Genomic DNA, 21428 nt, shown 5'->3' with positions numbered 1-21428 from the left:
GTTGTCTCCAATGAGTTCTGAGAGAGAAGACCTTTTAGGCAATTTAGGACATGACCAGACCCTAAGCATGTCTTTAAACGGAGGTTGTTAACTCTTCAGAACATGAAATCATGTGCCTCTTCTCCACTCTCCAGCCGCAGTCTGGCTGCCCAATGCCCAACAGATGTGCACATGTGCCAGAGCTCCTCAATTACTCATCCCTGCACCCCCAGCACCTGGCACAGGCCCTAACAAACCAGGCGCTAACACACACAAACAGGTCTTCTGTACCTAGAGGCTGCCAGAAGCTCCACACAGTAGACCACAGGGAATTTTCTATCATGAGGGGGTCCATAAAAGGTTAAGAATACCATTTTGAAGGGATCTGGCACATCGTATGCAAACTGAGACAACTGTAGATGACAAGATGAAAGCAGGCCAGCTCTCCCTCCCCTTTGAGCACTTACATGGTAATAAACTGACATTTCCTGAAGGGTCTTACTAGGCTGTACTCCTCATCGTGCCAGCAGGACTTAGGCCCTAATTGGTCTAAATTTGTGAGGACTTACTTTACACTACTACTTGGGTTTGGAGCCCAGCGTTCTCTCTTTAGCTCTCATTTAAATTTCTACAGCCTCTGTTAGTTCCAAGAACCCAAGAAAACCTGAGACTGCATCCTTTTCTGGGTGACAGCCAGGGAGAAGCCTGCCTCTGGTTATATCGTGGTAGGTATGGAAGCTAAGAACCATCCCAGGAAGAACAGAATTGGCCGGTGGCAGAAGGGTCCTCAGAACTAGCGCCTCTCCTCTGGGAAGGAAGCCATTATCTCACGAAAGGTCTGGTGCTTCCCTCTGCAGTCTGCTCTGCCTCAGAGCTGCTCTGCTGGGCCCCGATGCCAAATGCTAAAGTACCACCCACCTCCATGCCTCTGCACATGTTGTGACCTCTGCCAGGAATGCTGTTTCTCTTCCTCCTCTTCCCTTGCCCCATTCTTACTAATCTCCCTCCTCTTGGCTTAGGTTCACTTCCTCTAGGAAGTCCTCCTGGTTCTCTTAGTTTTTCCCTTAAGACAACTGGGCTACACCTGCTTGTTCACTGACTATGAGTTCTTCAGGGGCAGGGATAACATCTTGCTCACCACTATGTCCCAAGGTCTCAGCAGAGGGCCTGACACACAGAAGGGATTTGTTGAATGAAGGAATGGCCCAATAAAGTCTCAGGTGGGATGAACAGCCAGATACCCCAGCTGGTGTGAAGCTGCTACAAGCTCACAACTGCACAAAGGTCCTGGAGCAGAGCTCAGTTGTTACAGAAAAGAAACAAAGAGCCCAGCTCCAAAGTGGTTCAGACAAACTGACACTGAGCTGGCGCCCTGACTTTTCAGCTGGAGTTGAGTTTGGGGTCTTTCCCAGTGAGCACCTGATAGAAATGAGAGGCCCTAAAAAGACTGTAAGGGGCGATGAGTTCCCTTGAAACCACTGACCGTAGTATGGGGAAGAGATGAGATGAAGGACTGATAGCTGACCGAGGCAGAGCCTAGCAGAGGAGTCTTTCTTACCAGAATTTCCTCAGAATTTCAAAGAATGTGCAGAGCACTCAGCACAAATGTGGGGGAAAGAGGTGCCCAGTGTGGAACGCAGGGCTCTTGAGATGGTCAAAGAACTTCGAAATGTTCTGCCCATGGAAAATTGGTTGGAAGCCTCCACGCAGGGCAGGAGAACAGCTGACACTCATCTGTGCCAAGTGCTTTTCCAATATTAACTCATCTAATCCTCACAACCCCACCAAGTAGGTACTATTTTTTTTTAAGTTTTTAAAAAATTTTATTTATTTATTAGAGAGAGATCACAAGTAGGCAGAGAGAGAGAGAGAGAGAAGCAGGCTTCCTGCTGAGCAGAGAGCCTGATGCGGGACTTGATCCCAGGACGCTGAGATCATGACCCAAGCTGAAGGCAGCGGCTTAATCCACTGAACCACCCAGGCGCCCCCAAGTAGGTACTATTATCACCCCTACTAGAAGAGAAGGAAGCTGAAGCACAGAGGCAAGTGAACAACTCGCCAAGGTCACACAGCAGAGCTGGAGTGTGCGGCCAGTGGTCTGCCTTCTCCAAGTTAGAGGGTGTGGGGGATCAGAGGCTAAGAGGACAGGCTCCGGAGCCAGCCTATCTGGTCTGGTCCTGGTCTTATTTAATATTTGTGGGATCTCTGTTTTTAGTGCCTCGGTTTCCTTATCTGTAAAATGGGGAGTAAATAAATAAAGGAGTAAATAAACTGATACAATAAAGCCTTCAGCACATTTCCTGGTAAACAGTAAGTCCTCAATAAAGGTTCGTTATTGGTATTATCCTCCTGGCTTATCAGCACAGGATAAGCTCACCCTGTAGGTGCTTAATCAACATTTGTTGAGTGATTGAGGATACACAAAATGAGGAGGCTGATAACAAGCTACCACCTGATCCCCCATTGTCAGGAGATTTAAGATGGCTTAATCAAAAAATTCAGGGAGTGACTAAAAAGAACTATTTGGGTCTCTGGAAATCAAGCCTATGCTCGTTCTTTTTGGTAGAGAAGGAAACTGAGAGCCAGAGAGAGAAAGTAAATAGCTCAAGGTCACATAGCAATTCAGAGGCAGGGCCAAGAAGAGACCTCAGGCCTTTGGTTAGAGATGGGGCTTCACCCACCTAGAATGGAACATACACCCTTGATCACTTTATTTTTATATTTTGTAAGATTTTGTTTATTCATTTGAGAGAATGAGAGAGTGAGAGAGAGCACAAGCCCGGGGGGACGAGCAGAGGGAGAGGGAGAAGCGAGCTCCCCACTGAGCAGAGAGCCCAATGCAGGCTTGTTCCTTTGACTCTGGATATCATGACCTACGCCAAAAGCAGACACTTAACAGACTGAGCCACCCAGGCGCCCCCAACCCTGATCATTTTAGAGATAACTCTTTGTCTGGCTAACCTGGAGTCTGCCTGAATTTTACAAACATAAAGCTGGCACCTAGGAAGTCCCATTCTAGCTCTGGCTCACTAATTCAGAAGCCCACAGCTTACAACAGGTCAAAGGGTAACTGAGGAAAATCAAAGTCCCAAACTTTGTCTCCAAGGAGGAGACCTGAATTTCTTGGCAAGTCATCCTGTCCAGTGGGTTTACTTTCCATCCAGAGGTCTGCTGCTCTGTAAGATGTGCCCAGGGCCCTTAGCTCAGTAGGCAGCACCCCCACCTGGCCCCCATATCCGGACCACCTTACCGTGTACCGCTGAATGGCATGGTAGCCATGGTACAGCTCAGCCAAGTGCTGGAAGTGGCGAAACTTGTCAAGCATCACGTCCTTCTGGGCAGGGTCTGGGGTATGCAGTGTTGGGGGGAGGGTGGCAAGAGGGGGAAGATGGGTCAAGCCATGTCTACAAGATAAAGGCAATGGCAACACTGCCAGTGTCAGCTCTCCCCCAGTATCAAGACCTGTGCCAGGGAGACTGACAAAGAGATGCAGTGATGGGAAAGGTGCTGCTTAGGAGCTGGGACTCCCCAGGACAGGGAAAGTCTCAGATGGGCAGAGCATGTGGCCACGAAAAGTCTGAGTACATTTCTTGCAGGCTCTCCCAGATCTAACACTACAGCCTATCAGGTCATTCCAGTGGGGAGCACCAGCACAAAAAGGGTGATCACTGGTGTGCAGACATACCAGAGGAGCCTGGCGTGGAGGATGAGCACATGTCAGCTTTACTCATCTCACCTCCAGCCTCTTCCCTCTCTGCCAGGCCTTATCCAAAGCACAGACCACTGGCCAGAACAGAAATATGACACCTTATACCCGGACCTAACAGTTTCCAAATCATAACCATAGCTTCTGTGAGGCTCACAGCAGCCTTATGAAGAAAGTAGGACAGGATTACCTCCAATGCCACATATGGGGAGGTAGAGTTTAGGAAGAAATTGTGACTCGTTACAAGTCACCTAGCTGCCTCCAATTCTAGTGTTTTTCCCACTCCGGCATGCTGGCCTTAGTCCAGTGAAGAACATCTCCATGTCCCCTCTGCTTCCAGAACTCCCTCAGTGCATGATGGGAAGTCTCAAGAAAGCAACATTGAAACTATTTTCCTGCCTGGAATGAGTGAGAATCTGGAGTGTGTTACTGTAAAGTGATCTCTTTCTCATCTTTCCATTTAATTAAATTTTTTTAAAAAGTGCTCACCTGGGTCTGGTTATAGGCTCCCAGGTAGCAGGGGAGAGAGATGTTCTGAATTAGCAACACAGGGCAGGACCTCCCAACCATAACCCCAGGATGGCCCTCATCCCATCATTAAACTTATGGGCAAACTGGAAAAAGATGACACACCAGATTATGCCGCTGCAGGACAGGGTTACGGACAATACACCCAATAAACAAGCCTAGGGCTTTAATTAAAACGTCCCAGCTCCTTCGATGTTTATCTTGGTGCCAGAGCAGGGCTGGGGAAAACAAGCAGCCTGGCTGATGTTTACTTACCTTGAGCTATATCAAGGCACTGCATGGACAGCATCCAGTAATAATAGGCAGCGTCATTAAATCTGCTCTCTACCACGGCATTGTGTGTGAGCTGCTCTAGCACCCGGACCGCTTCCCGCTGCCGCCCGGCCTTGTGGAACGCTGCAGGGGCACAAAAACACACAGTTTGGGGAGTGGGATGGAAATCTGCAGGGCTTGCAAGGGGCTGCTGTAGAAGTAGGACACTCAATGGGAGCATCTGCAGCACTTCGTTGCTGGGATGCGCCTCTCAGGCCGAAGGCTATAAATAACGGAGGCTACATCCTGAAAAAAGTGCAGTGAGACACATTCCTTTCTGGCTGGGAAAAGGCAACTGACTTTGGAAAAGCACGGCAGAAAGAAAAACCTCAGGGCCAAATTGCAGGGCAAAATCTGAGGATGGCACCAGTGAGGTCTTACCCTCACCCCATTCTGGGCCGGGACAAAGTTTTGTGACATCCAGCGTGACACTAGTAGCACCTGACAATTGAACAGGTTTGGTGGCTTACAAAGTGTTTTTATTGCTGATTCCTCGTTGGATGGTCACAACAGACTTATGAAGGTGGAAGTAAAGTGGCATACCCAAGGTTACTGAACCTAGCCCCATTCAAGTCCTCCATCAGTCTTCAACTGTGTGCTTTTTAATGACAACCTTGAAAAATATGGCTCGGTTCTAGCAACCAAACATTTGTGAACACATGCAAAAAAAAAAAAAAAAAAAAAAAAAAAAAAAAAAAAACCCCCTCTCAATAATTCTTATATCTGTTTAACAGAAATTTCCTGAATCTTGACTATGTGGCCAGACCCTCAGGAAGTTGGGGGCTGCCAGGGAGGCATGTCTAGCTGTGACACTTGCTCACATGTGAGCACTCAAATGATCCAAATCCTCTGCTTTATAGAAGGAAAAGGTCTGGCCTTTGTTCCAAATCTCATCTCCAATCTCTTGTCTGAGTACCAAGTTACTATGGCGATGGATTCTTGGAAGGGCAGACACAGACAGATGGATAGGTTGATGTGTTTTGCCCAAACATGCACATACTTCAGCAACTGGGTGCTCTGGAAATGCTAAAGCAGAAGAGAACATGCTGTCTTTCAATGGGGGCTTTTAGCAGAGGAGCTCCAACAGGGAGACATTTGTTCCGCAATGTGTCCGGAGGTGGCAACTGTTACCATATAGAAGTGTAAATGAGATGCTATGGAATACGACACACCCAGCTTCAATTAGGAGACTTCCTAAGGAGGCAGTAAGACCTAGTCACAAGAATCAGGTTCCTAGGCAGACAGATCCTGGTCCAATCCTGGCTCTGCCATTCTCTCTGGCTTTGTGACTTTGCAGTGCACAGTTAGCCTCGGTGTCTCTGCAGGGCTGCTGGCGAGGTTCTGGGTTATGTAGTTAAGTGCCCAGCTAGTGCCTGACACAGAGAAGGCAGTCACATTTTAAAATTGCTATTACCAGTTAAGGCTCTATGTTTCCTTTTGCTCCTATCTCAGATATTGCCATATGTGGGGTGCAGTCCACTTAACCGGTAGAAATGCCAAGGAGCAGAGGTCACTTTTTTATCTGAGCCAAATTACTGTTTGCGGTAGAGGAAAGTGGCAGGTAATACCATGCCGGACACTCTGTGGGATTTCTCATATTTTGTCCCCACTCCAGCCTGGCTCAAATTCCCACTTGCTTGCTGTGGGACTTCAGGCAAATCCCTTTACTTCCTCCAACCTCAGCTTTCTCATCTAGAAAACAGTACCAACATCATAGTGCTACTGTGAGAATTAAGTGGGAATCTACATCTGAAGGTGCACAGTGCTTTGCTCAGAGAAGAGACAGGACCTGCCTGAGGTCCAGAGGCAAGTGAGTGATGGACCCAGGTGTGTCCAACTCCAAAGCTCATGTTCTTTCCATTGCTCCCCAGTCTTTCACCAGGAAACACATCACATTCACCAGGATGAAGTCATCCATCTTTAGACCTGTGATGGGAGGGGCTTGGCAGCCTTTCTAAAATGTGGGTCTTGGCAATACCAACTCCTGCTCCTTCTGCAACGTGCCAGTATGTGTGGCCTACCTTTCTGGGCTTCCTCAAAACGATCATTCTCTGCTAGCCACTGAGCGTAGGGCACATAGATGTCATCCTTAAATTCGGGATGCTTCTCACCCAAAGCAAAGGCCTGGAGGAAGGAACAAATGCATTCTTAAAAAAGCAGCCCCCACAGGCCCCATGAAAACATGGCACTTGGCTGAATCCATTAGGGATGTGTCATATTTTGCCAGGCTGACAACTCAGAGGGGGAGAGTGCCTCCCCCTACCACCACCTCCAGAAACGCAAAAACAAATCAGCTCTTTGAAAACAAAAGGCAATTAACAGCAATATGCAAGCGACTGGATTCAATAACAACACAGTCTGTTTCTGGACCACAGAAGCAGCCCAGAATCGGAAACATTTTATTTTGAGGGTTTGCGTAGGCTCCTGTAGCGCTGCAAACAGATTTCTTTTAATTGCAGATGACACCTAAGGAAACAGAATTGACATTATCATCATCACTGCTTATTAGCTGTCAAAGATGACTGTGGACCTGGTGCTGTATGGGACCCAGTCACTGCTTTATCTAAGCCCCAGAACCACCTGTCAGGCCAGGAGAAGTGGAAATGAGTCACGGGGGACAGTATGTGGCAACAGGGAGAAAGTTTGCCTGATGCATGGTAAGGACTGAGTGTTTCTAAGATGCTCTAATTTATGCTGCTTCACAAATCTCCTAATAAATTTATCCTGGGAAGCCATTATTGCCTCTGTCCTTGGCCCCACCTCTTCTCATCAGTAACCTTGTCACCTCACCAAATGGAGCCACTCAGAGGGCAGAGAAGAGTCAGACAGCTTTATTCAGAAAAGGTCTTGCTGTGGCTCTGTAAACTAGACCTCAGCAAGTGGATGGGTGGGTGGGGTGGGGTGAGGACCATGGGTGCAGCCCCTGATCCTCTCAGGAATGAGTCCAGGTTAGAGGGAAGAAGGAAGAGAAATAGCTGTCCTTGAAATGGCTCTGGCAGCCTGCACCTGGAGAGTATGGGTGACATTTTCTGTCAAACGGCACTCAGCAGGTTTTGAATGTTACGTAAGTGTGTCTCCATGTCAGAGATCTATCAGCCTGTAGTGCTGGTCACAAGCAGCTCAGACCAACAGCAGGCACAGGGCTGTCCTGCTAAAACTCTCACATCCCTGGTGTCTATCACAGGGCCAGCATGAAGTCAGCAGTGCATATTTTATGAATGAATGAAGGAATGAATGAATGAACAAATGAATAAATGGGCCTCTAACACCCTGGCTCAGAGAATTCAAGTGTTAATCTCCTAATTGCCAGGCCAACGTTCACTCTCACACGGGCAGCTGCACTCCATCCAAAGCCCAAAAAGCACCCTGTGGTCCAGGGCTCACGTGGGGCCCTCTACCCCATGAGGCATGCTCTGCCCTCACCTCATCCCAGCGCTGGGTCTCCACATGCAGCTGAACCAAGGACTTCAGGTCACCGATCTTCAAGTAGGTTTCAGCAGCATAGCCAGGGTTATCCAGCTTCTTGAAATAGTAAGCACACATCAGGAGGGGCTCCCGCTCGGCCTTGTCCAGTTTACGGGCAATGTCAATTAACCTGGAGAGGTAAAAGCACGGGGAGGAGATAGACTCCTATAACAGTAACCTGACGGAAGAAAGCAGCGTGGGCTTTTGGGTCTTCTTGAGGGCAGGCTCCATGTCGATTCATGTTGATGTCCTCAAAGCTCAATATGTGCCATGGCCCCTGGTGGTTATTAAATGAGTGAATATATAATCCAGAGACATTGCTCAGTGACCAAGAGTAGTTGCCTGATAAAGGACACTGTCTCCCCCACTTTGTGTGTGCCTTTCACAGAGTCGCTATCTATCCAGCAGTATCTGGGGATAGAAACAAACATCTACTGGTACCAAGCACAGCACCAGGAGCTTTCCCATGTGTGATCTCATTGAATCTTCATTGTCCTAACAGGCAATATTATTCTCATTTTACAGATGAGAGGGCTAAAGGCGAGGTAGAGGTGAAGTGCCTGCTCAAGATTTTGCGGCCAGGAAGTGGCAGAATGCTCTTTCCACACCACTTCAGGAATTCTCATAGGAAAGCATGGGTACAGGCGTGAGAATTCTTCAGCTGACAGGACTTTAGAGGAAGAGGCATGTGTGGAGCCTGCTCTGACCTCTGGAAGAAAGGCCTCTTGGAAATCTTGGCTGTGCCTCTCTTGCTGGTCAAGATGCTGACCACAGGGGAGGTGGGGTGGTGCCACAGGGACCACTGGGGCTCACCACTTCTTCCCAGTGGTAACTGGCCCTCCCACTACTCGTAGGGACATGGGATGGGAGTGGATGAAACATGCTTGTTCCCTCTGGTCAGGGTGGGTTTTTAGAGTAAAACCAGCTCTCTTGGGGGAAAGGGGCTCTACCCAGCTTGCTCTTTGTGAAAAAAGAAGGGGAAGCAGCTGTAACAGATCCCTGTCTCAGACACAGGCAAGCTCAGGGAGGCCTGTCAATCTGCACTTAGAATAATAATGGCATCTAAAAATAACATTTCTCAGCAGAGAAAGAACACATTTTTAGGGAAAGGTGGCACGTCAACCCCTTATAGCACCCCCCCCCAGCCCCACCCATCAAACCAAATGTCCCTGGAGAGGAGGCACCTTTTATAGCTAGACCTGAGAAAAGGACGAACATGCTTAAATATCTCTTTCCTGAACTAGTTAGGTATCTCCAGGGTAACCTGATACATGTCAGTTGCAAATGAAAGTGACATGAAAAACCAGAGGGGAGAGAGCAGGGCCACAAATCTGCCTGGCTCTCTCCTGTACCACTCCTTTCATGAAAAGAATAATTGGGGCGGGTGGTGGTGGGCAAGATCTGTATCTTCAAGAACCTTCATTCTTGTACAAGAGAAAGATGGGGTGGTAGGTCACATAACATATGGCATGTATATGAGGGGCATGCATGGCAACTACATGGTGGGGTTCAGGGAAGTGACTTAGTTATTAACCAGCCCTCTCCTTCCCCAGGACCTGCCTAGGCCACCACTACTACAGACCACAGTGTGGCTTCCAGAATGACCAACAGCCTGTAGGGCTCAGACTGAGCCACCCTCAGGAGCTGCTCCCTCACCTGTTCTTTGCTGGCTATGGCAGTGTGCACCTATATGTGTACACACACATACCCAGTGCATATGTGCATGAGTGTGAAGTCTACCTTCCTTGACTGTGGGAGGAGGAGGCCTTCCCCCTGGAGGTCTGATGCTCTAAGAGTCTCAAAACTGAATCCATCATCTCTCTGGGCAGCCCCACTGCATGCCCGCCTCTCTTCGGGGAAACTCCTGGTTTGTGCTGTCCTTTTGGCCTCATGCCCGTCTCCTTCCTACCACCCTCTACTTCTTAAAATTCAAGGGTCTTCATGCAAAGACCACATCCACGGTTTCTCCCATGAGAATTCTTGTCTCCTTCCCTGGTGTGCTTTAGAAGCATTCTTTTTCTTTTTTAGTTCCTACTATCATACATATTAGGGGCGCTGGAATCAGCCAAGTCAGTCTGAAGCTCAGCTCCATGGTTTCCCAGCTGTTTTGCCCTGTGTGATCACCTGGTCCTTGAGCCTTGGTTTCCTCATTTGGAAGCTGGACATGGAAACACCACAGCTTAGCGTGTGGGGGAGAATCAAATGTCTGTAAGATATTGCAATATCTGGCTCCTATGGAAGGATCAGTGAATGGCAGCTCTAATGCCTGGGTACCTCCCCCTATTTTTCCCCAACCCCTGACCCTTTCCCCAGGGATTCACTAAGCTGCTCAAAGGCAGTGACTGCCTTGTTTGATCTCTGTGTCTCCCAAAAACCTAGTTACTATTACATTTGGATTATGTATTTAGAGAAACATTTTCTTTCCCCCTTGTCAGTCAAAACCAAGAGCTAACATGACAAGACATGCTGCCAAATGCTTCTTGGGGCAGGGACTGAAAACCCACGTGTCAACCCAGCCATGGTCGCCGCTGATCTCTATGGCCTTGACGTGTTCTCCTGCTGAGATGTACATCTCCACGGCAGCTTTAGGCTCATTGATATTTCTAGCCCAGTCAGCCTGTTTGGTGATTAGCATCTTTGTTTCTTTGGGGTCTCCAGATCCAAGGAAATCCTGAGGAAGCACAACAAACAAAAACACTCCGGATTAGAACTTCCTGCTGCCAGCATTACGTCAGACTGCCGAAAGCTGGAGCAAGGAAGGGCTCTGTTTGGCTGAAGTAGGCATTCAGGATGCAGGAGTGAGTCCATTGCTGTATGGTTGACTGAGGGGCAGTCCCAGGTGTCAGGGAGGAGAGCTCATAGGCTGCTCCACAGGTGCTCCTTGGGAGTATGGGACAGTGTCAAGGACTACAGCCCTGAATGTTTCCTGCCCCTCCCACTAACAGACATTTGTTCTTCAGCTAAACAATACTTTCCGGACTCTGGAGTACTGTACACAAACTCTGCAGTGTTGAAGTTTTATGATCAGGTTACTCTGTTTCTCTCTCTCATACAGTCAGCTACATGTGTGACTATTTCCATATAGTGACTCTACAATCTGGCTGCCTAATTTTGAATATCCAGACCTACAATCTTTATTCAGATAATAGGGATGATACCACATGCCTCAGAGTGAGGCTAAGCATGTGGTCCCATAAACCTAAATGGACAAAATGATGTACAGAGTTCTAGGGGAGCCCCTCTGTGCCCTCTCCTCCCCAACTACCACCACACTAGAAGTACTGTTCACATCTGTTTTCTGATTCTATTCACATTCTGTTGCCTGAACTTAGGGCATCATCCCATTTGCTTCTCGCCCCATTATGTGCCTAGAGCAGATAAGGACCACAAGTGTTCTTGATTAGTTACTTCCAACTGGATGATATCAAATCCTGTTCTGATATCGGGTCTGTAGAGGTGGGGCAGCAGGAGGCCATGCCAGGGGGTGGTGAAATGGGGGGAAGAGGCCCAGAGAGAACCTGGGAAGGAAGAGGTAACAGGGGGCTTCCCTGACTGGCATCCCATGGCTGGCATCCCTCGGTTAGCCCTTGAATGCGTGAGAAACAGCTTCAGAAAATCACCTCTTTTCAGGATATAGTTACCCCAAATAAATACATGGGAGTTTGCCATAGTTGAGGAAGCTTTGGTGCTGACATTTTTAAAGGTGGGGCTTTTCAAAAGGGAAAAATTAAGAGTGCTTAGAGCCCAGATCTGCATTACTAGTTAGAAGTGGTTTGTCTTGGGAATAATGTACCCTGCAGAAAGTGCACTGTGTCAGCCTCACAAAGTATAAAAAAAGCATTCCTTTCCCCATGATTAGCACTCATTTGTCAGGAAAGTACAGTCAATGTATGCTAAAAACCCACTTGAACAATTAGCTCTCTCTTTTTCCATTTGCTTTCAGGGTAATTGTGTAGCCCCTAAAATAATATATTAGATGGCCTAAGACAACCAACTGTTGTAAGGGGAGGAAAGGGCATCATTTACCCTGAATAAAAGACAGGCCCATCTCGCTGGTCTCTGGTCTCCCTGGAGTTCACACAGGGGAAGAAGCTTAGAAAGCAAGCACTGACAATCTGAAAATGCCTAGTTTAGACCATTACAGACACAGCCTTTACTCTTTTCGCAACTAGTACAACATATACTGTTTATGCAAGTGCAAAGCTGGAAACTCTGCTAACCTGGTTGGTTAAATGAGGCTAGCAGCCAGAGAAAACAGGCATCATAAGAGAACAGAAATGTCCTTCACAGTGAGTGCTCAATGGACTTGGGGTGACTATAGTGAGAAGGGTCAGAGGCCGCGAGTAAGCCATAAATTTGGGACATCAACAAGGAGACCAGCCAGACACACAGCTCACAGGCTAGAAGGAACCACCTCCAGCCCAATAGCCTAACTCAGGGAGCTCTGACCTAATTGAAGCTGAGTCTAAATGATTCCTTCGAGGCTTAGCAAACTGGGTTTTCAAGGGTTCTTTGGTTCCATGAAGCTAATTTACATGTTATCTGTGGCCATGGCAAAGACTATGTCCTGGAGTGGACAGAAAGAGGCTGTGCTGAGTGATGAATGAGACTAAACAGTATTCTCATGCTTGGTGATTTTGATAAGGACATACTACATAAGAGTTAAGAGCATTATAATTCCCTTTATCACCATATAAACATGTCACTTATCCGGAAAGCATACAATTTATTTGTACGTGGGAATGTAATTTAAAAATTTTCTGAAAACCAGATTGAATCTTGGGAAGCAATTTTCAAGTAAACAAAAACATGCCATGTTAATAAGCACTGTATTCCCCCCCGCCCCGCCCCCCAACATAATGTGTATGTACACATTTCCTCAAAGTCAGACTATTGGGGGGGATTGAAACAGAACCAAACTACTTGGAATTGCGATCAAAAACTAAAACCAAAACAACCCCCAGAATATTTACCTTCATAGAGAGGCAGACCAGATGGAGTGTGTAAGTGGGCTGCATTTCTGGATGGGAGACTGTGGGTGCACAAAGCCCACCCAAGGTGTGAGGAGGGGCCTCAGTGTAGGGAGAGGAGTGGGGATCACTGGGGAGAAGCCTGAAGACTAGCCACTCTGTGGTCACACTTAGCTCCTCTCATTTTCCCAGCCTTTCTATAGTTTGGCCTTTGCGAAGGGCTTCCTCATACATTATTTTGTGCAATTCTCAGAAATGAGCTGAGCTATAGCTATGTCACCCTCTGAGAAGAAAATGGAAGCTCAACAAAGTGAAGAGGCCAGGAAGGACCCACAGGAAGGACCAGGACTCACACCAGCTCACCAAATGCAAAGGTGAGCACCACAGCTGCCTACTGGAAGGTTTCAGAGGCTCCAGGAAAGGCTGCTGGTTCTGAAGAACCACCACATCCTGCCATTCCTAATGCCCAAATTCCACTCCTAGGGATTCAATCCTTTAGGTAGGTTTTGTCCTTAGTTTAAATGTTGTTATCCCCAGGAAAAGACATACTGATTTAGCTGTTCTCAGTATGAATGCAGTGTTAAATAGTGTGTGTGTGTGTGTGTGTGTGTGTGCATGCGCATGCGCACAGTGGGAGTGTCAGGGAAGGGTTAAAAAAGTGGAAGAGGACAAAGTGGGGGAACCTTAAGCACTCGGATCTGGGGGATGGGGTGAAGGAACCATCAAGGTGAAGAGACAGGCTAGGACCAAGGAGCTCATTTAGATATTAATGACCAGAAACTCTATCACATCACTGTCACAGAGATGCAACCTTCAGCCCCATGATCTCACAGGTGGAACATAAAAGAGCATAACCATCTTTGGGAACAAAAAAGGAGAAAAAAAATGGGGAAGATTTTCCATCTTGAACTTGTGAGCTAGATAATTACCATTAATAGCCACTAATTGGTTGTGGCTGATGACTCACTTAATAACATTCTGAAGCCTATCCTGACAGTACCAGGAAAGGCAGTTTAACAAAGGCATCTCTGCGGAAGGAAGAGCCTGGTTGCTCAGTGCACCCAAGACTCTTTTCACCTTTCATTAGGCTGAACTACAAATGGCTTGATGGCTGGGCTCTCTAGGGGAACTTGTTCTCCCACAAACCATCAGGAGCCTGCTCTAGGCAAACCCCTGTCATGTACCCAGATCTGCTGGGGACTAAGCTTAACAGAGGATCTGCAAATGCAAGGGAAATCACCACCACCACCCATACAGATGCACCCCTGGGGTGACATGAAGCACACTGTGCTAGTACTGGAAGGAAGGGACTCTGTCATGGTGTCTCCAAAGCACGGTCAAGAGCGTAGTACCAATCAGAGAGCTGACCCTTAGGAAACCTTGGGTGAAGTGAACCATACTGTCCCATATAACAATGGTAGAACTAACTTGTACCTGAGAATACTGATTCTCAAAGGCTTCTACAAAGGTTTGAGAGAATTTGTGGGAGAAAGACCTGAAGCCCTGAACCCTGAGCACTTAATGAAAGGATCATGCTGGCTCAGGCTCACTCTTCAGAGAGTCCATCCAGCTCTGTCACTGACAAAGGTCTGAACTGTCATACTCTCTTGTCCCTCTGATGTCAGCCTAACAGCTGAGTTTTAGGCCAGCTTGAACCAGTGGCCATTGATGGTTCCTTTGTTTGCCAGTTTGCCCTAACCCTTTCTAACAAGGCAGCTGCTATTTTCCATCCATATCACTTCTTGGGGTAAACATCTTGGGCAGCACAGTGTTAGAACACTAGTGGGTTCCATGTTGCAGCTTGGGCCCAGGATGTGGCTGGATTACCTTGGCATACTCAAACATGCGGAGGTCGGTGTACATGTCGAGTGCGAGGTTCTCGTGTCCACTCCTCTTATACAGTTTGGCGGCTTCATGGAACTTCCCCTGGTAGGAAAACACATCTGCCAGAAACAGGTCATTGTTGGTCTCTCCCCGCTTCTTCCTCTCCTGGAAAAATTAGAAGCACAGGAAATAGCCTCTGCAGCCATGGCAGGAAGCAGCCTTTACAAAGGTTAGATGTTGCTATTTCAAGTTAAGCCCCTGGGCCTTTCTGCTGGAATCTCCATTTGGCTCCTGGGCTGTTGTGTCTCTCACCTAGGTTTCTGGTGGGAATGCCTGACAACAAAAGCAGATTTTTTCCCCAGATGAATGAAGATCAAAAGTAATACAAACTTTTGTTTGTTTAATGGAAATTCCTCAGGGCTGCTTTCTTGTATATTCTTCCAAGGAAACAACTGTATAGTTAGGATTGTGTGTATTTTTTGGTAAGATTTATTTATTTTAGAGAGCAAGAGCGTGCATGCATGCAAGTGGGGAGGGGTGGAGAGGGAGAGAGAAAGAGAATCTCAAGCAGACTCCCTGCTGATCACAGAGCCAGATGCAGGGCTCTATCTCACTGTCCATGAGATCATGACCTGAGCTGAAATCAGAAGTTGGGCGCTTAACCAACTGAGCCACCCAGGTGCCCTTACATGGTGTGTATTACCCAGTTGTTGGTGGCCCCTAAGCTCTCAAGATCTCTCATGTCCCCAGGCCTGCTTTAGCTGAGCTGTGGCCCATGATAATGCAGACAAGCAAAAGTTTAGGGTCTCTTCCCAAGAAGGAGACTAACAAAACAGGATAATGAGGCTTCATATGTCCCTTTCTCTAAAGAAAAGGTGAGTCACATGCTGAGCATCCACTAGGTGCTGGTTATGTACCTCCCACAAGGACCCAAGTGTGAGTAGTACCACCCAAGCGTCACACTGAAGGAAGCTGAGATTCAGAAGAGAAGCAGGTCAGAATCATACAGAGCTGGCATTTGGATTCAGTCTGTCTGACTCTAGATGCTCTTTGTACCACATAATATCACCTTTGGAAACAAGTGACAGTCCCCAGCAACATACCTGCATGCACACACACAGATGAGCCACACTGAAGATGAAGAGAAGGAACTGGCATACTCCTTCCTCTCATGTTAGGGAACATTCATTAGTCTACAGCTCAAGTATTTGTAAACACTCAATAGCACCCAATCTCTCATCCCCAGCAGTTTCCTTTTGCTTGTTTTCTAGCAAGTGTATCACAGTGGAGGAAGATGAGACATTGAATCAAACTCCCAGACAAGCTGGTGACGTTTTAACAGCTGGAGGCAACATGCTTTCCCACTGACAGAAATAATTTTTAAAAAACCCAAAAAATCCCCAAAAAAGCAGTAACACCCCCCACTGTAGTTTAGACTAATCAGTCAAAAACACCTAACTCCTAATTATAAGGAGTGAATCAAAATCTTGCAGTGAGATTAAAAAAATAGGTTTCACTAGGCATGGAATTTAGGCGTAGGCCACAGAATACCACCATGATCAGTAGAAACGATTTACATATATTCAATATGTATGTAGCCATATGGGCAGATTCTCTTCCTCCTGCTATCAGTATAGTTATATCTCCCCTACCCCAAAGGAGCCTAGCAAGGAACCTTGGTTCTCTGGAATAATGCCAAATGCCCAGAAGTTACTAAGGCCTCAGCACAGCCAAAATGGATCATCACTTGAAAGCAGTTTGCTCTTTTTCAAAAGACAATTCTTACAAGTTTAACCAACTACCTAGCTCATAGCACACCAGAAGAACTAGTAAGACAGGACCTAAGTTAAGACATGATAAATGGTGAGCAGTGGTCTTCACAGAGGTCAGTTACTTTTACATAGAGAACATGTTCCATGGCTTCAGGTTAAGGCGCCTAAAACCAGACCAGTGAATTCCCAAATGCCAGCCCCTGAGAGTAAGCAGTACTGGGCATTACTAGTAGACGGCTCTTCACACATGCATTTAAGTAAGCAACGGAAGTTACAGATGCTTGCTATGACAGTACTGGGGGAGGGCAGGTGGGGAGGGTGTGCATCAGAAGCAACTTCTTAGATAGCAATATGGCCTCGAGTAAAGATAGCTTGAGCTTGGGAATTAGACAGAAGTGGCTTTGAGTTCCAACAAAGCTTTTGCCTATGGACCCTTGGGGACATGACATAGCCTTTCTAAGCCTTAATTTCATTATTTATCAAACAGGAATAAGACAGTATTTGTGCTTCATTAAGTTGGTGTGAGGATTTAAAATACAGCTGACCCTTGAGCAACATGAGTTTTAGGGGCACTGACCCCCACACAGTTGAAAATCGAGGCATAACTTTGGGCTCCCCAAAATTTAACTACTAATAGCCTGCTGTTGAATAGAAGCCTTACTGATAACATAACCAGTTGATTAACACAGATTTTGTGTTGCATGTATTATATACCACATGCTTACAATAAAGTAAGCTAGAGAAAAGAAGATATGTATTTTTTTAAAGATTTCATTTTAAAGTAATTTCTATTCCCAGTGTGGGGCTCAAACTTACAACCCCAACATCAACCTGCTCTACTGAGAGCCAGCCAGGTGCCCCAAAAAAATATTATTAAGAAAATCAAATAGGATGCCTGGGTGGCTCAGTCAGTTAAGCAACTGCCTTCGGCTCAGGTCATGATCCCAGGGTCCTGGGATGGAGCCCCATATCTGGCTCCCTGCTCTGCGGCCCAGGGCAGGGGCGGTTGCTTCTCCCTCTTCCTCTGCCTGCTGCTCTCCCTCCTTGTGTGCGCGCTCTCTCTCTCTCTCTCTGTCAAATAAATTTCAGGGGCGCCTGGGTGGCTCAGTGGGTTAAGCCGCTGCCTTCGGCTCAGGTCATGATCTCGGGGTCCTGGGATCAAGTCCCGCGTCGGGCTCTCTGCTCAGCAGGGAGTCTGCTTCTCTCTCTCTCTCTCTCTCTCTGCCTGCCTCTCTGTCTACTTGTGATCTCTCTGTCAAATAAATAAATAAATAAATCTTTAAATAAATAAATAAATAAATAAAATTTAAAAATCTTTAAAAAGAAAAGAAAATCATATACACGAGAAAATGCATTTACAGTACTGCTATATTTATCAAAAACAATCCGCGAATAGGTGGACCTATGCAGTTCAAACCCATGTTGTTCAGGGTTAGCTTCAGTGTATGCACTGATCATGCATGGGACAGAGAGAGCAGGCACTCAATAAGTGGCAACTATTACTCAGCTGAGCAGTCTGTGAGCTCCTGCAGGCCTCTCTTCCATTCAACTCTGCCCACGAGACTCAGTACAAGGCTTGGCCCATGACAGGTGTTTATTATTCTGAACTGAATTATAGGGACAAGACATTTGCTGATTTCCTCCCTGATTCCATATGGGAATTCAAATGTATCTCACATTCTCTTAGCCTCACAATAAATCTGTTCAGGAGAAAAAATATGTATGCCTTTTTACAGACAGTCACAGGAATTAAGAGTATTGTCTACAGTTACCCAGCAAATGGTACTCACAGAACCAGCCTCTTTAGCCCACTCCAGTCCACAAGCGCCCTCCCCAGGTCCCATTGCCATGGGTGGGGAGCAGATCATGTGCATTTGGAAAATGCTTCCTACACTGGCATATTGTTAGAGCCCTAGAGGATGGTAACCACCTAAAAACCACTGCAGGTGTGAAAACCAATTGCTGATTTAGTCCTCTCAGCAACCCTGGGAAATCGACTCATTTCACAGATAGAAAACAAAACTCGGAGAGATTAGGGACCCACCTGCCTCGCCGGCCCCACTACCAAGTGACAAACTGCACTCCTTGATTTTATGTGCTATCTCCCTGCCCCAAAGCATTCTGTACCCCCAGAGCAAGGCTATGGCCCAAATGCCCAGACTCCAGTGGGCTCTAGTTATGTGCCTTCAAGGCTCTCATCTGCTAGAAGAGCTCCCTATAAGCCACTGATAGTGAGTCTGTGCTTTCTTGAGAAGGAACAACATTTTGTCTTTTACCTCAATGCTGTTGATGAGCTCTAAATATCGGAGGTCTTGTACTCTGGTGAAGGCCTACAGGGGAAGAAATAAAAGAATGAAATCAGCTGCTTTCTGGGCTTCAAAAGTGGGTGATTGGCTGGGGGTGGGAAGTCAAGCTTTAGAAAGTGAGCCAGTAAAGAGGGAAAAGAAGCAAGCATTGATTAATCGCCATGTGTTCAGGAGGGTTATACCACCCAGTGAGGCACGCTTTATCCCTGGGATTAGTCCACACAAAGAATAGCAAAGAGGTCCTGGTTGCATCAATCACTTTGGGATTAGGTAAAACAAAACTATGATACTGCAGTCTGTGATGTGGCCTGCTTGGAGCACTCTCTATGCAAAAGAGAAGAACAGGGCGGTCTGATACTCTGAGGCAGTGTCATCAGAGTGGGAGAGGGGAAGATGTACTGACTGAGCAGCGACTGCTATACATCTTGGTGACTGGGACGGAAAGCAGGAGACAGCTATGCTTACCAACAGTGCATAAATACAAGGCACCCAGAGCCCACAGTACCAGCACAGAGGAAGAGGAGGAGGGGAAAGCTGAGAAGGAATAAAGATGGTTTCTGGAAGGGAGGGGGAGGTTAGGGAATAAATCACTCCACGTCCCTGGAAGGCAAACTCTTACGTAAATCTTAAAAGTGTGGCTCTTGCCTTGGACTCAGAGTAAAGCTAAAGACTTTAACCCATGGGCTGCTAGAAGTTTCTAGGCAGCCTTTCTTAGGAAGATTGGTGTTAGTTAAGTCTCCTTTGGTGCTTTCTAAGTCTGCAAGGGGTTTAGAGGAATATAACCCACAATGTCAGGCTGATCTTCACGTGGCTTTGCTGTCAATGTTTCTACCCAGGTGTGCTGCTTTAGTGTCCTATTTTAAATGGGCTGACACACACCTAGAGGAAGCAGCAGGTCTAGGAGTCCCTGAAAATGAAATGTTGAAGGACCACCCTGGCCACTTGCAGCCTCTACTTTGCTGCATGACATCCCCCATCCCCAAAAGACTTGAGGAAATGAGCAGGTCGTCTGGCCTCCAGCTACTTCACAGATGACCCAATTCACAGATGAACCCAATGGTTCATGCTGCAGAGCAGCCATCCTGTCAGGGACTGGGATCCAGAGGTGAATATGACCTGTCCCCTGCCCCATTCAAGAACATGACCTGTCCATGTTCTCAAAGGGGAGGCAGATAGATTAAATAGATCATTGAATCTCCGTGAGCTAAGAGTATGAACTAGATACCCCAAGAACACCAATTCACTCTCTGAGCACAGGTAGTGGCAGAGGCCAGATTAAGAAGAGCATCACAGAGTAGGAACCGGCAAATGGGTATTCCTGAAGAGGGATTTTTGAAAGGGTAAGGTAGGCATCACATGAGCAAAGGAAGGCCAAGAGTACTTGTGTTCCCTGATGGAGATCTTAAAAGCTATCTTCTAGATCTGGGCTTCCTTAAAGCAAAAGGAAAGGGGAAACCTGGAATATCTGGCAAAGGGGGAAAGAGGAAAGGAGCGTTCCAGGTGTCATTCCTAGCTCTGAGATTTTCCAGCTGAGGGCCCCTGAACCTATTTCTTCCCTGTCTCTAGGCTCCCGATGCTGCCTTATGGAAAGGGGCAAACTAGCTATGCCTTCTCCAAGTTCTTTCTAGTTCTGCTCTGCTAGGATTCTAGGATTTGACACTTTGAGAAATCTGTTTCTGAGTTCCTTCGACCCTCACACGTTCTGCAGAGTCAGGGGTGCCCTGGTCAGCGTGGTCAGAGTCACGAGGCCCATGAATAACCTCAGCAGAGGGAAGTGTGGGAACAGGGAAGCATCTGCAGTTCTGCTCACCACGGCCATCCTGGGCGCTAAGCAGAGCTCCCCTGCCATCTAGTGGGAACACCAGTTTATTGTTGGAACCACTCTACCTCCCGTGTGCCTGAGTGACTTGGCAAAGCAGAAAAAGAAAGGCTGGAGATTTGGAATTTGGATAAAATAATCAAGCTCTAGTCTATGGTCAAAATCCTGTGGCTTTAATACAATAATTTCTATTCTCAGGGAGTGTTTGGGGAATACATGCTGGGAATTAGTGTTAAGCAAATGAAGGGTTATTCCAGTTTTGTTTTGATCCATTCAAACATTTGCTGAGTACTCAACCCCATGCTGCCTGAAATAAGCTCAGATAGGTGTTTAGTTCTTGGGTGTGAGGGGATGACAATCTTAAGGAAGACTTTAAATTTCATTCCAGGCTGAAAACAAATAAAACATAGTCAAGAAATACTTTGTTATTCTTCATTCCTCCTGACATTTTGATGGGGGAGGGGGCAGGAGAGGGAAGCTCCCTCCCTAGAATGCTTCCTCCCATCTCTGAATTCTTACAGCCTTCCTCTATGACCAGTTTTCTGATGCGTAGTTGACATAAGAATATAATTTAAAAACAGCAATTTTACTTGTTTTAATAACAGCTAGCATTTGTATAACCATTGCTAGTTCTGGAAGCCCTTTTACAATGTGGTAGTTAAGCTTAATGACCCTGTGTCAGGAAGATAGGGCAGTTAGCATTTTTACCATCCCCACTGCAGACGTGGGAGGATGGAGTCTATAAGA

General features: G+C 46.9%; 1 protein-coding gene across 6 annotated transcripts in view; it reads right to left on the bottom strand.

The window, feature by feature from the left end:
• The window catches only part of IFT122 (intraflagellar transport 122), a 71696-nt gene that overhangs the window by 7618 nt on the left and 42650 nt on the right, over positions 1 to 21428 (bottom strand). For all 6 annotated transcript variants that reach the window (XR_004285289.1, XR_004285400.1, XM_032339849.1 and 3 more), the window contains 7 exons: positions 18833 to 18886; positions 14788 to 14949; positions 10495 to 10661; positions 7949 to 8120; positions 6547 to 6649; positions 4469 to 4609; positions 3230 to 3324 (listed from right to left, as the gene is read on the bottom strand). Coding sequence is in view for 4 of the 6 variants with exons in the window: in XM_032339849.1 (XP_032195740.1) it covers positions 3230 to 3324; positions 4469 to 4609; positions 6547 to 6649; positions 7949 to 8120; positions 10495 to 10661; positions 14788 to 14949; positions 18833 to 18886 (894 nt within the window). In the remaining 2 variants the exon portion in view is untranslated. The remainder of the gene's footprint in view (positions 1 to 3229; positions 3325 to 4468; positions 4610 to 6546; positions 6650 to 7948; positions 8121 to 10494; positions 10662 to 14787; positions 14950 to 18832; positions 18887 to 21428) is intronic.

This window comes from Mustela erminea, chromosome 1, assembly GCF_009829155.1.
Source record: "Mustela erminea isolate mMusErm1 chromosome 1, mMusErm1.Pri, whole genome shotgun sequence".
NCBI lineage: Eukaryota > Metazoa > Chordata > Mammalia > Carnivora > Mustelidae > Mustela > Mustela erminea.
This window is presented reverse-complemented; position numbering and strand designations above follow the sequence as displayed.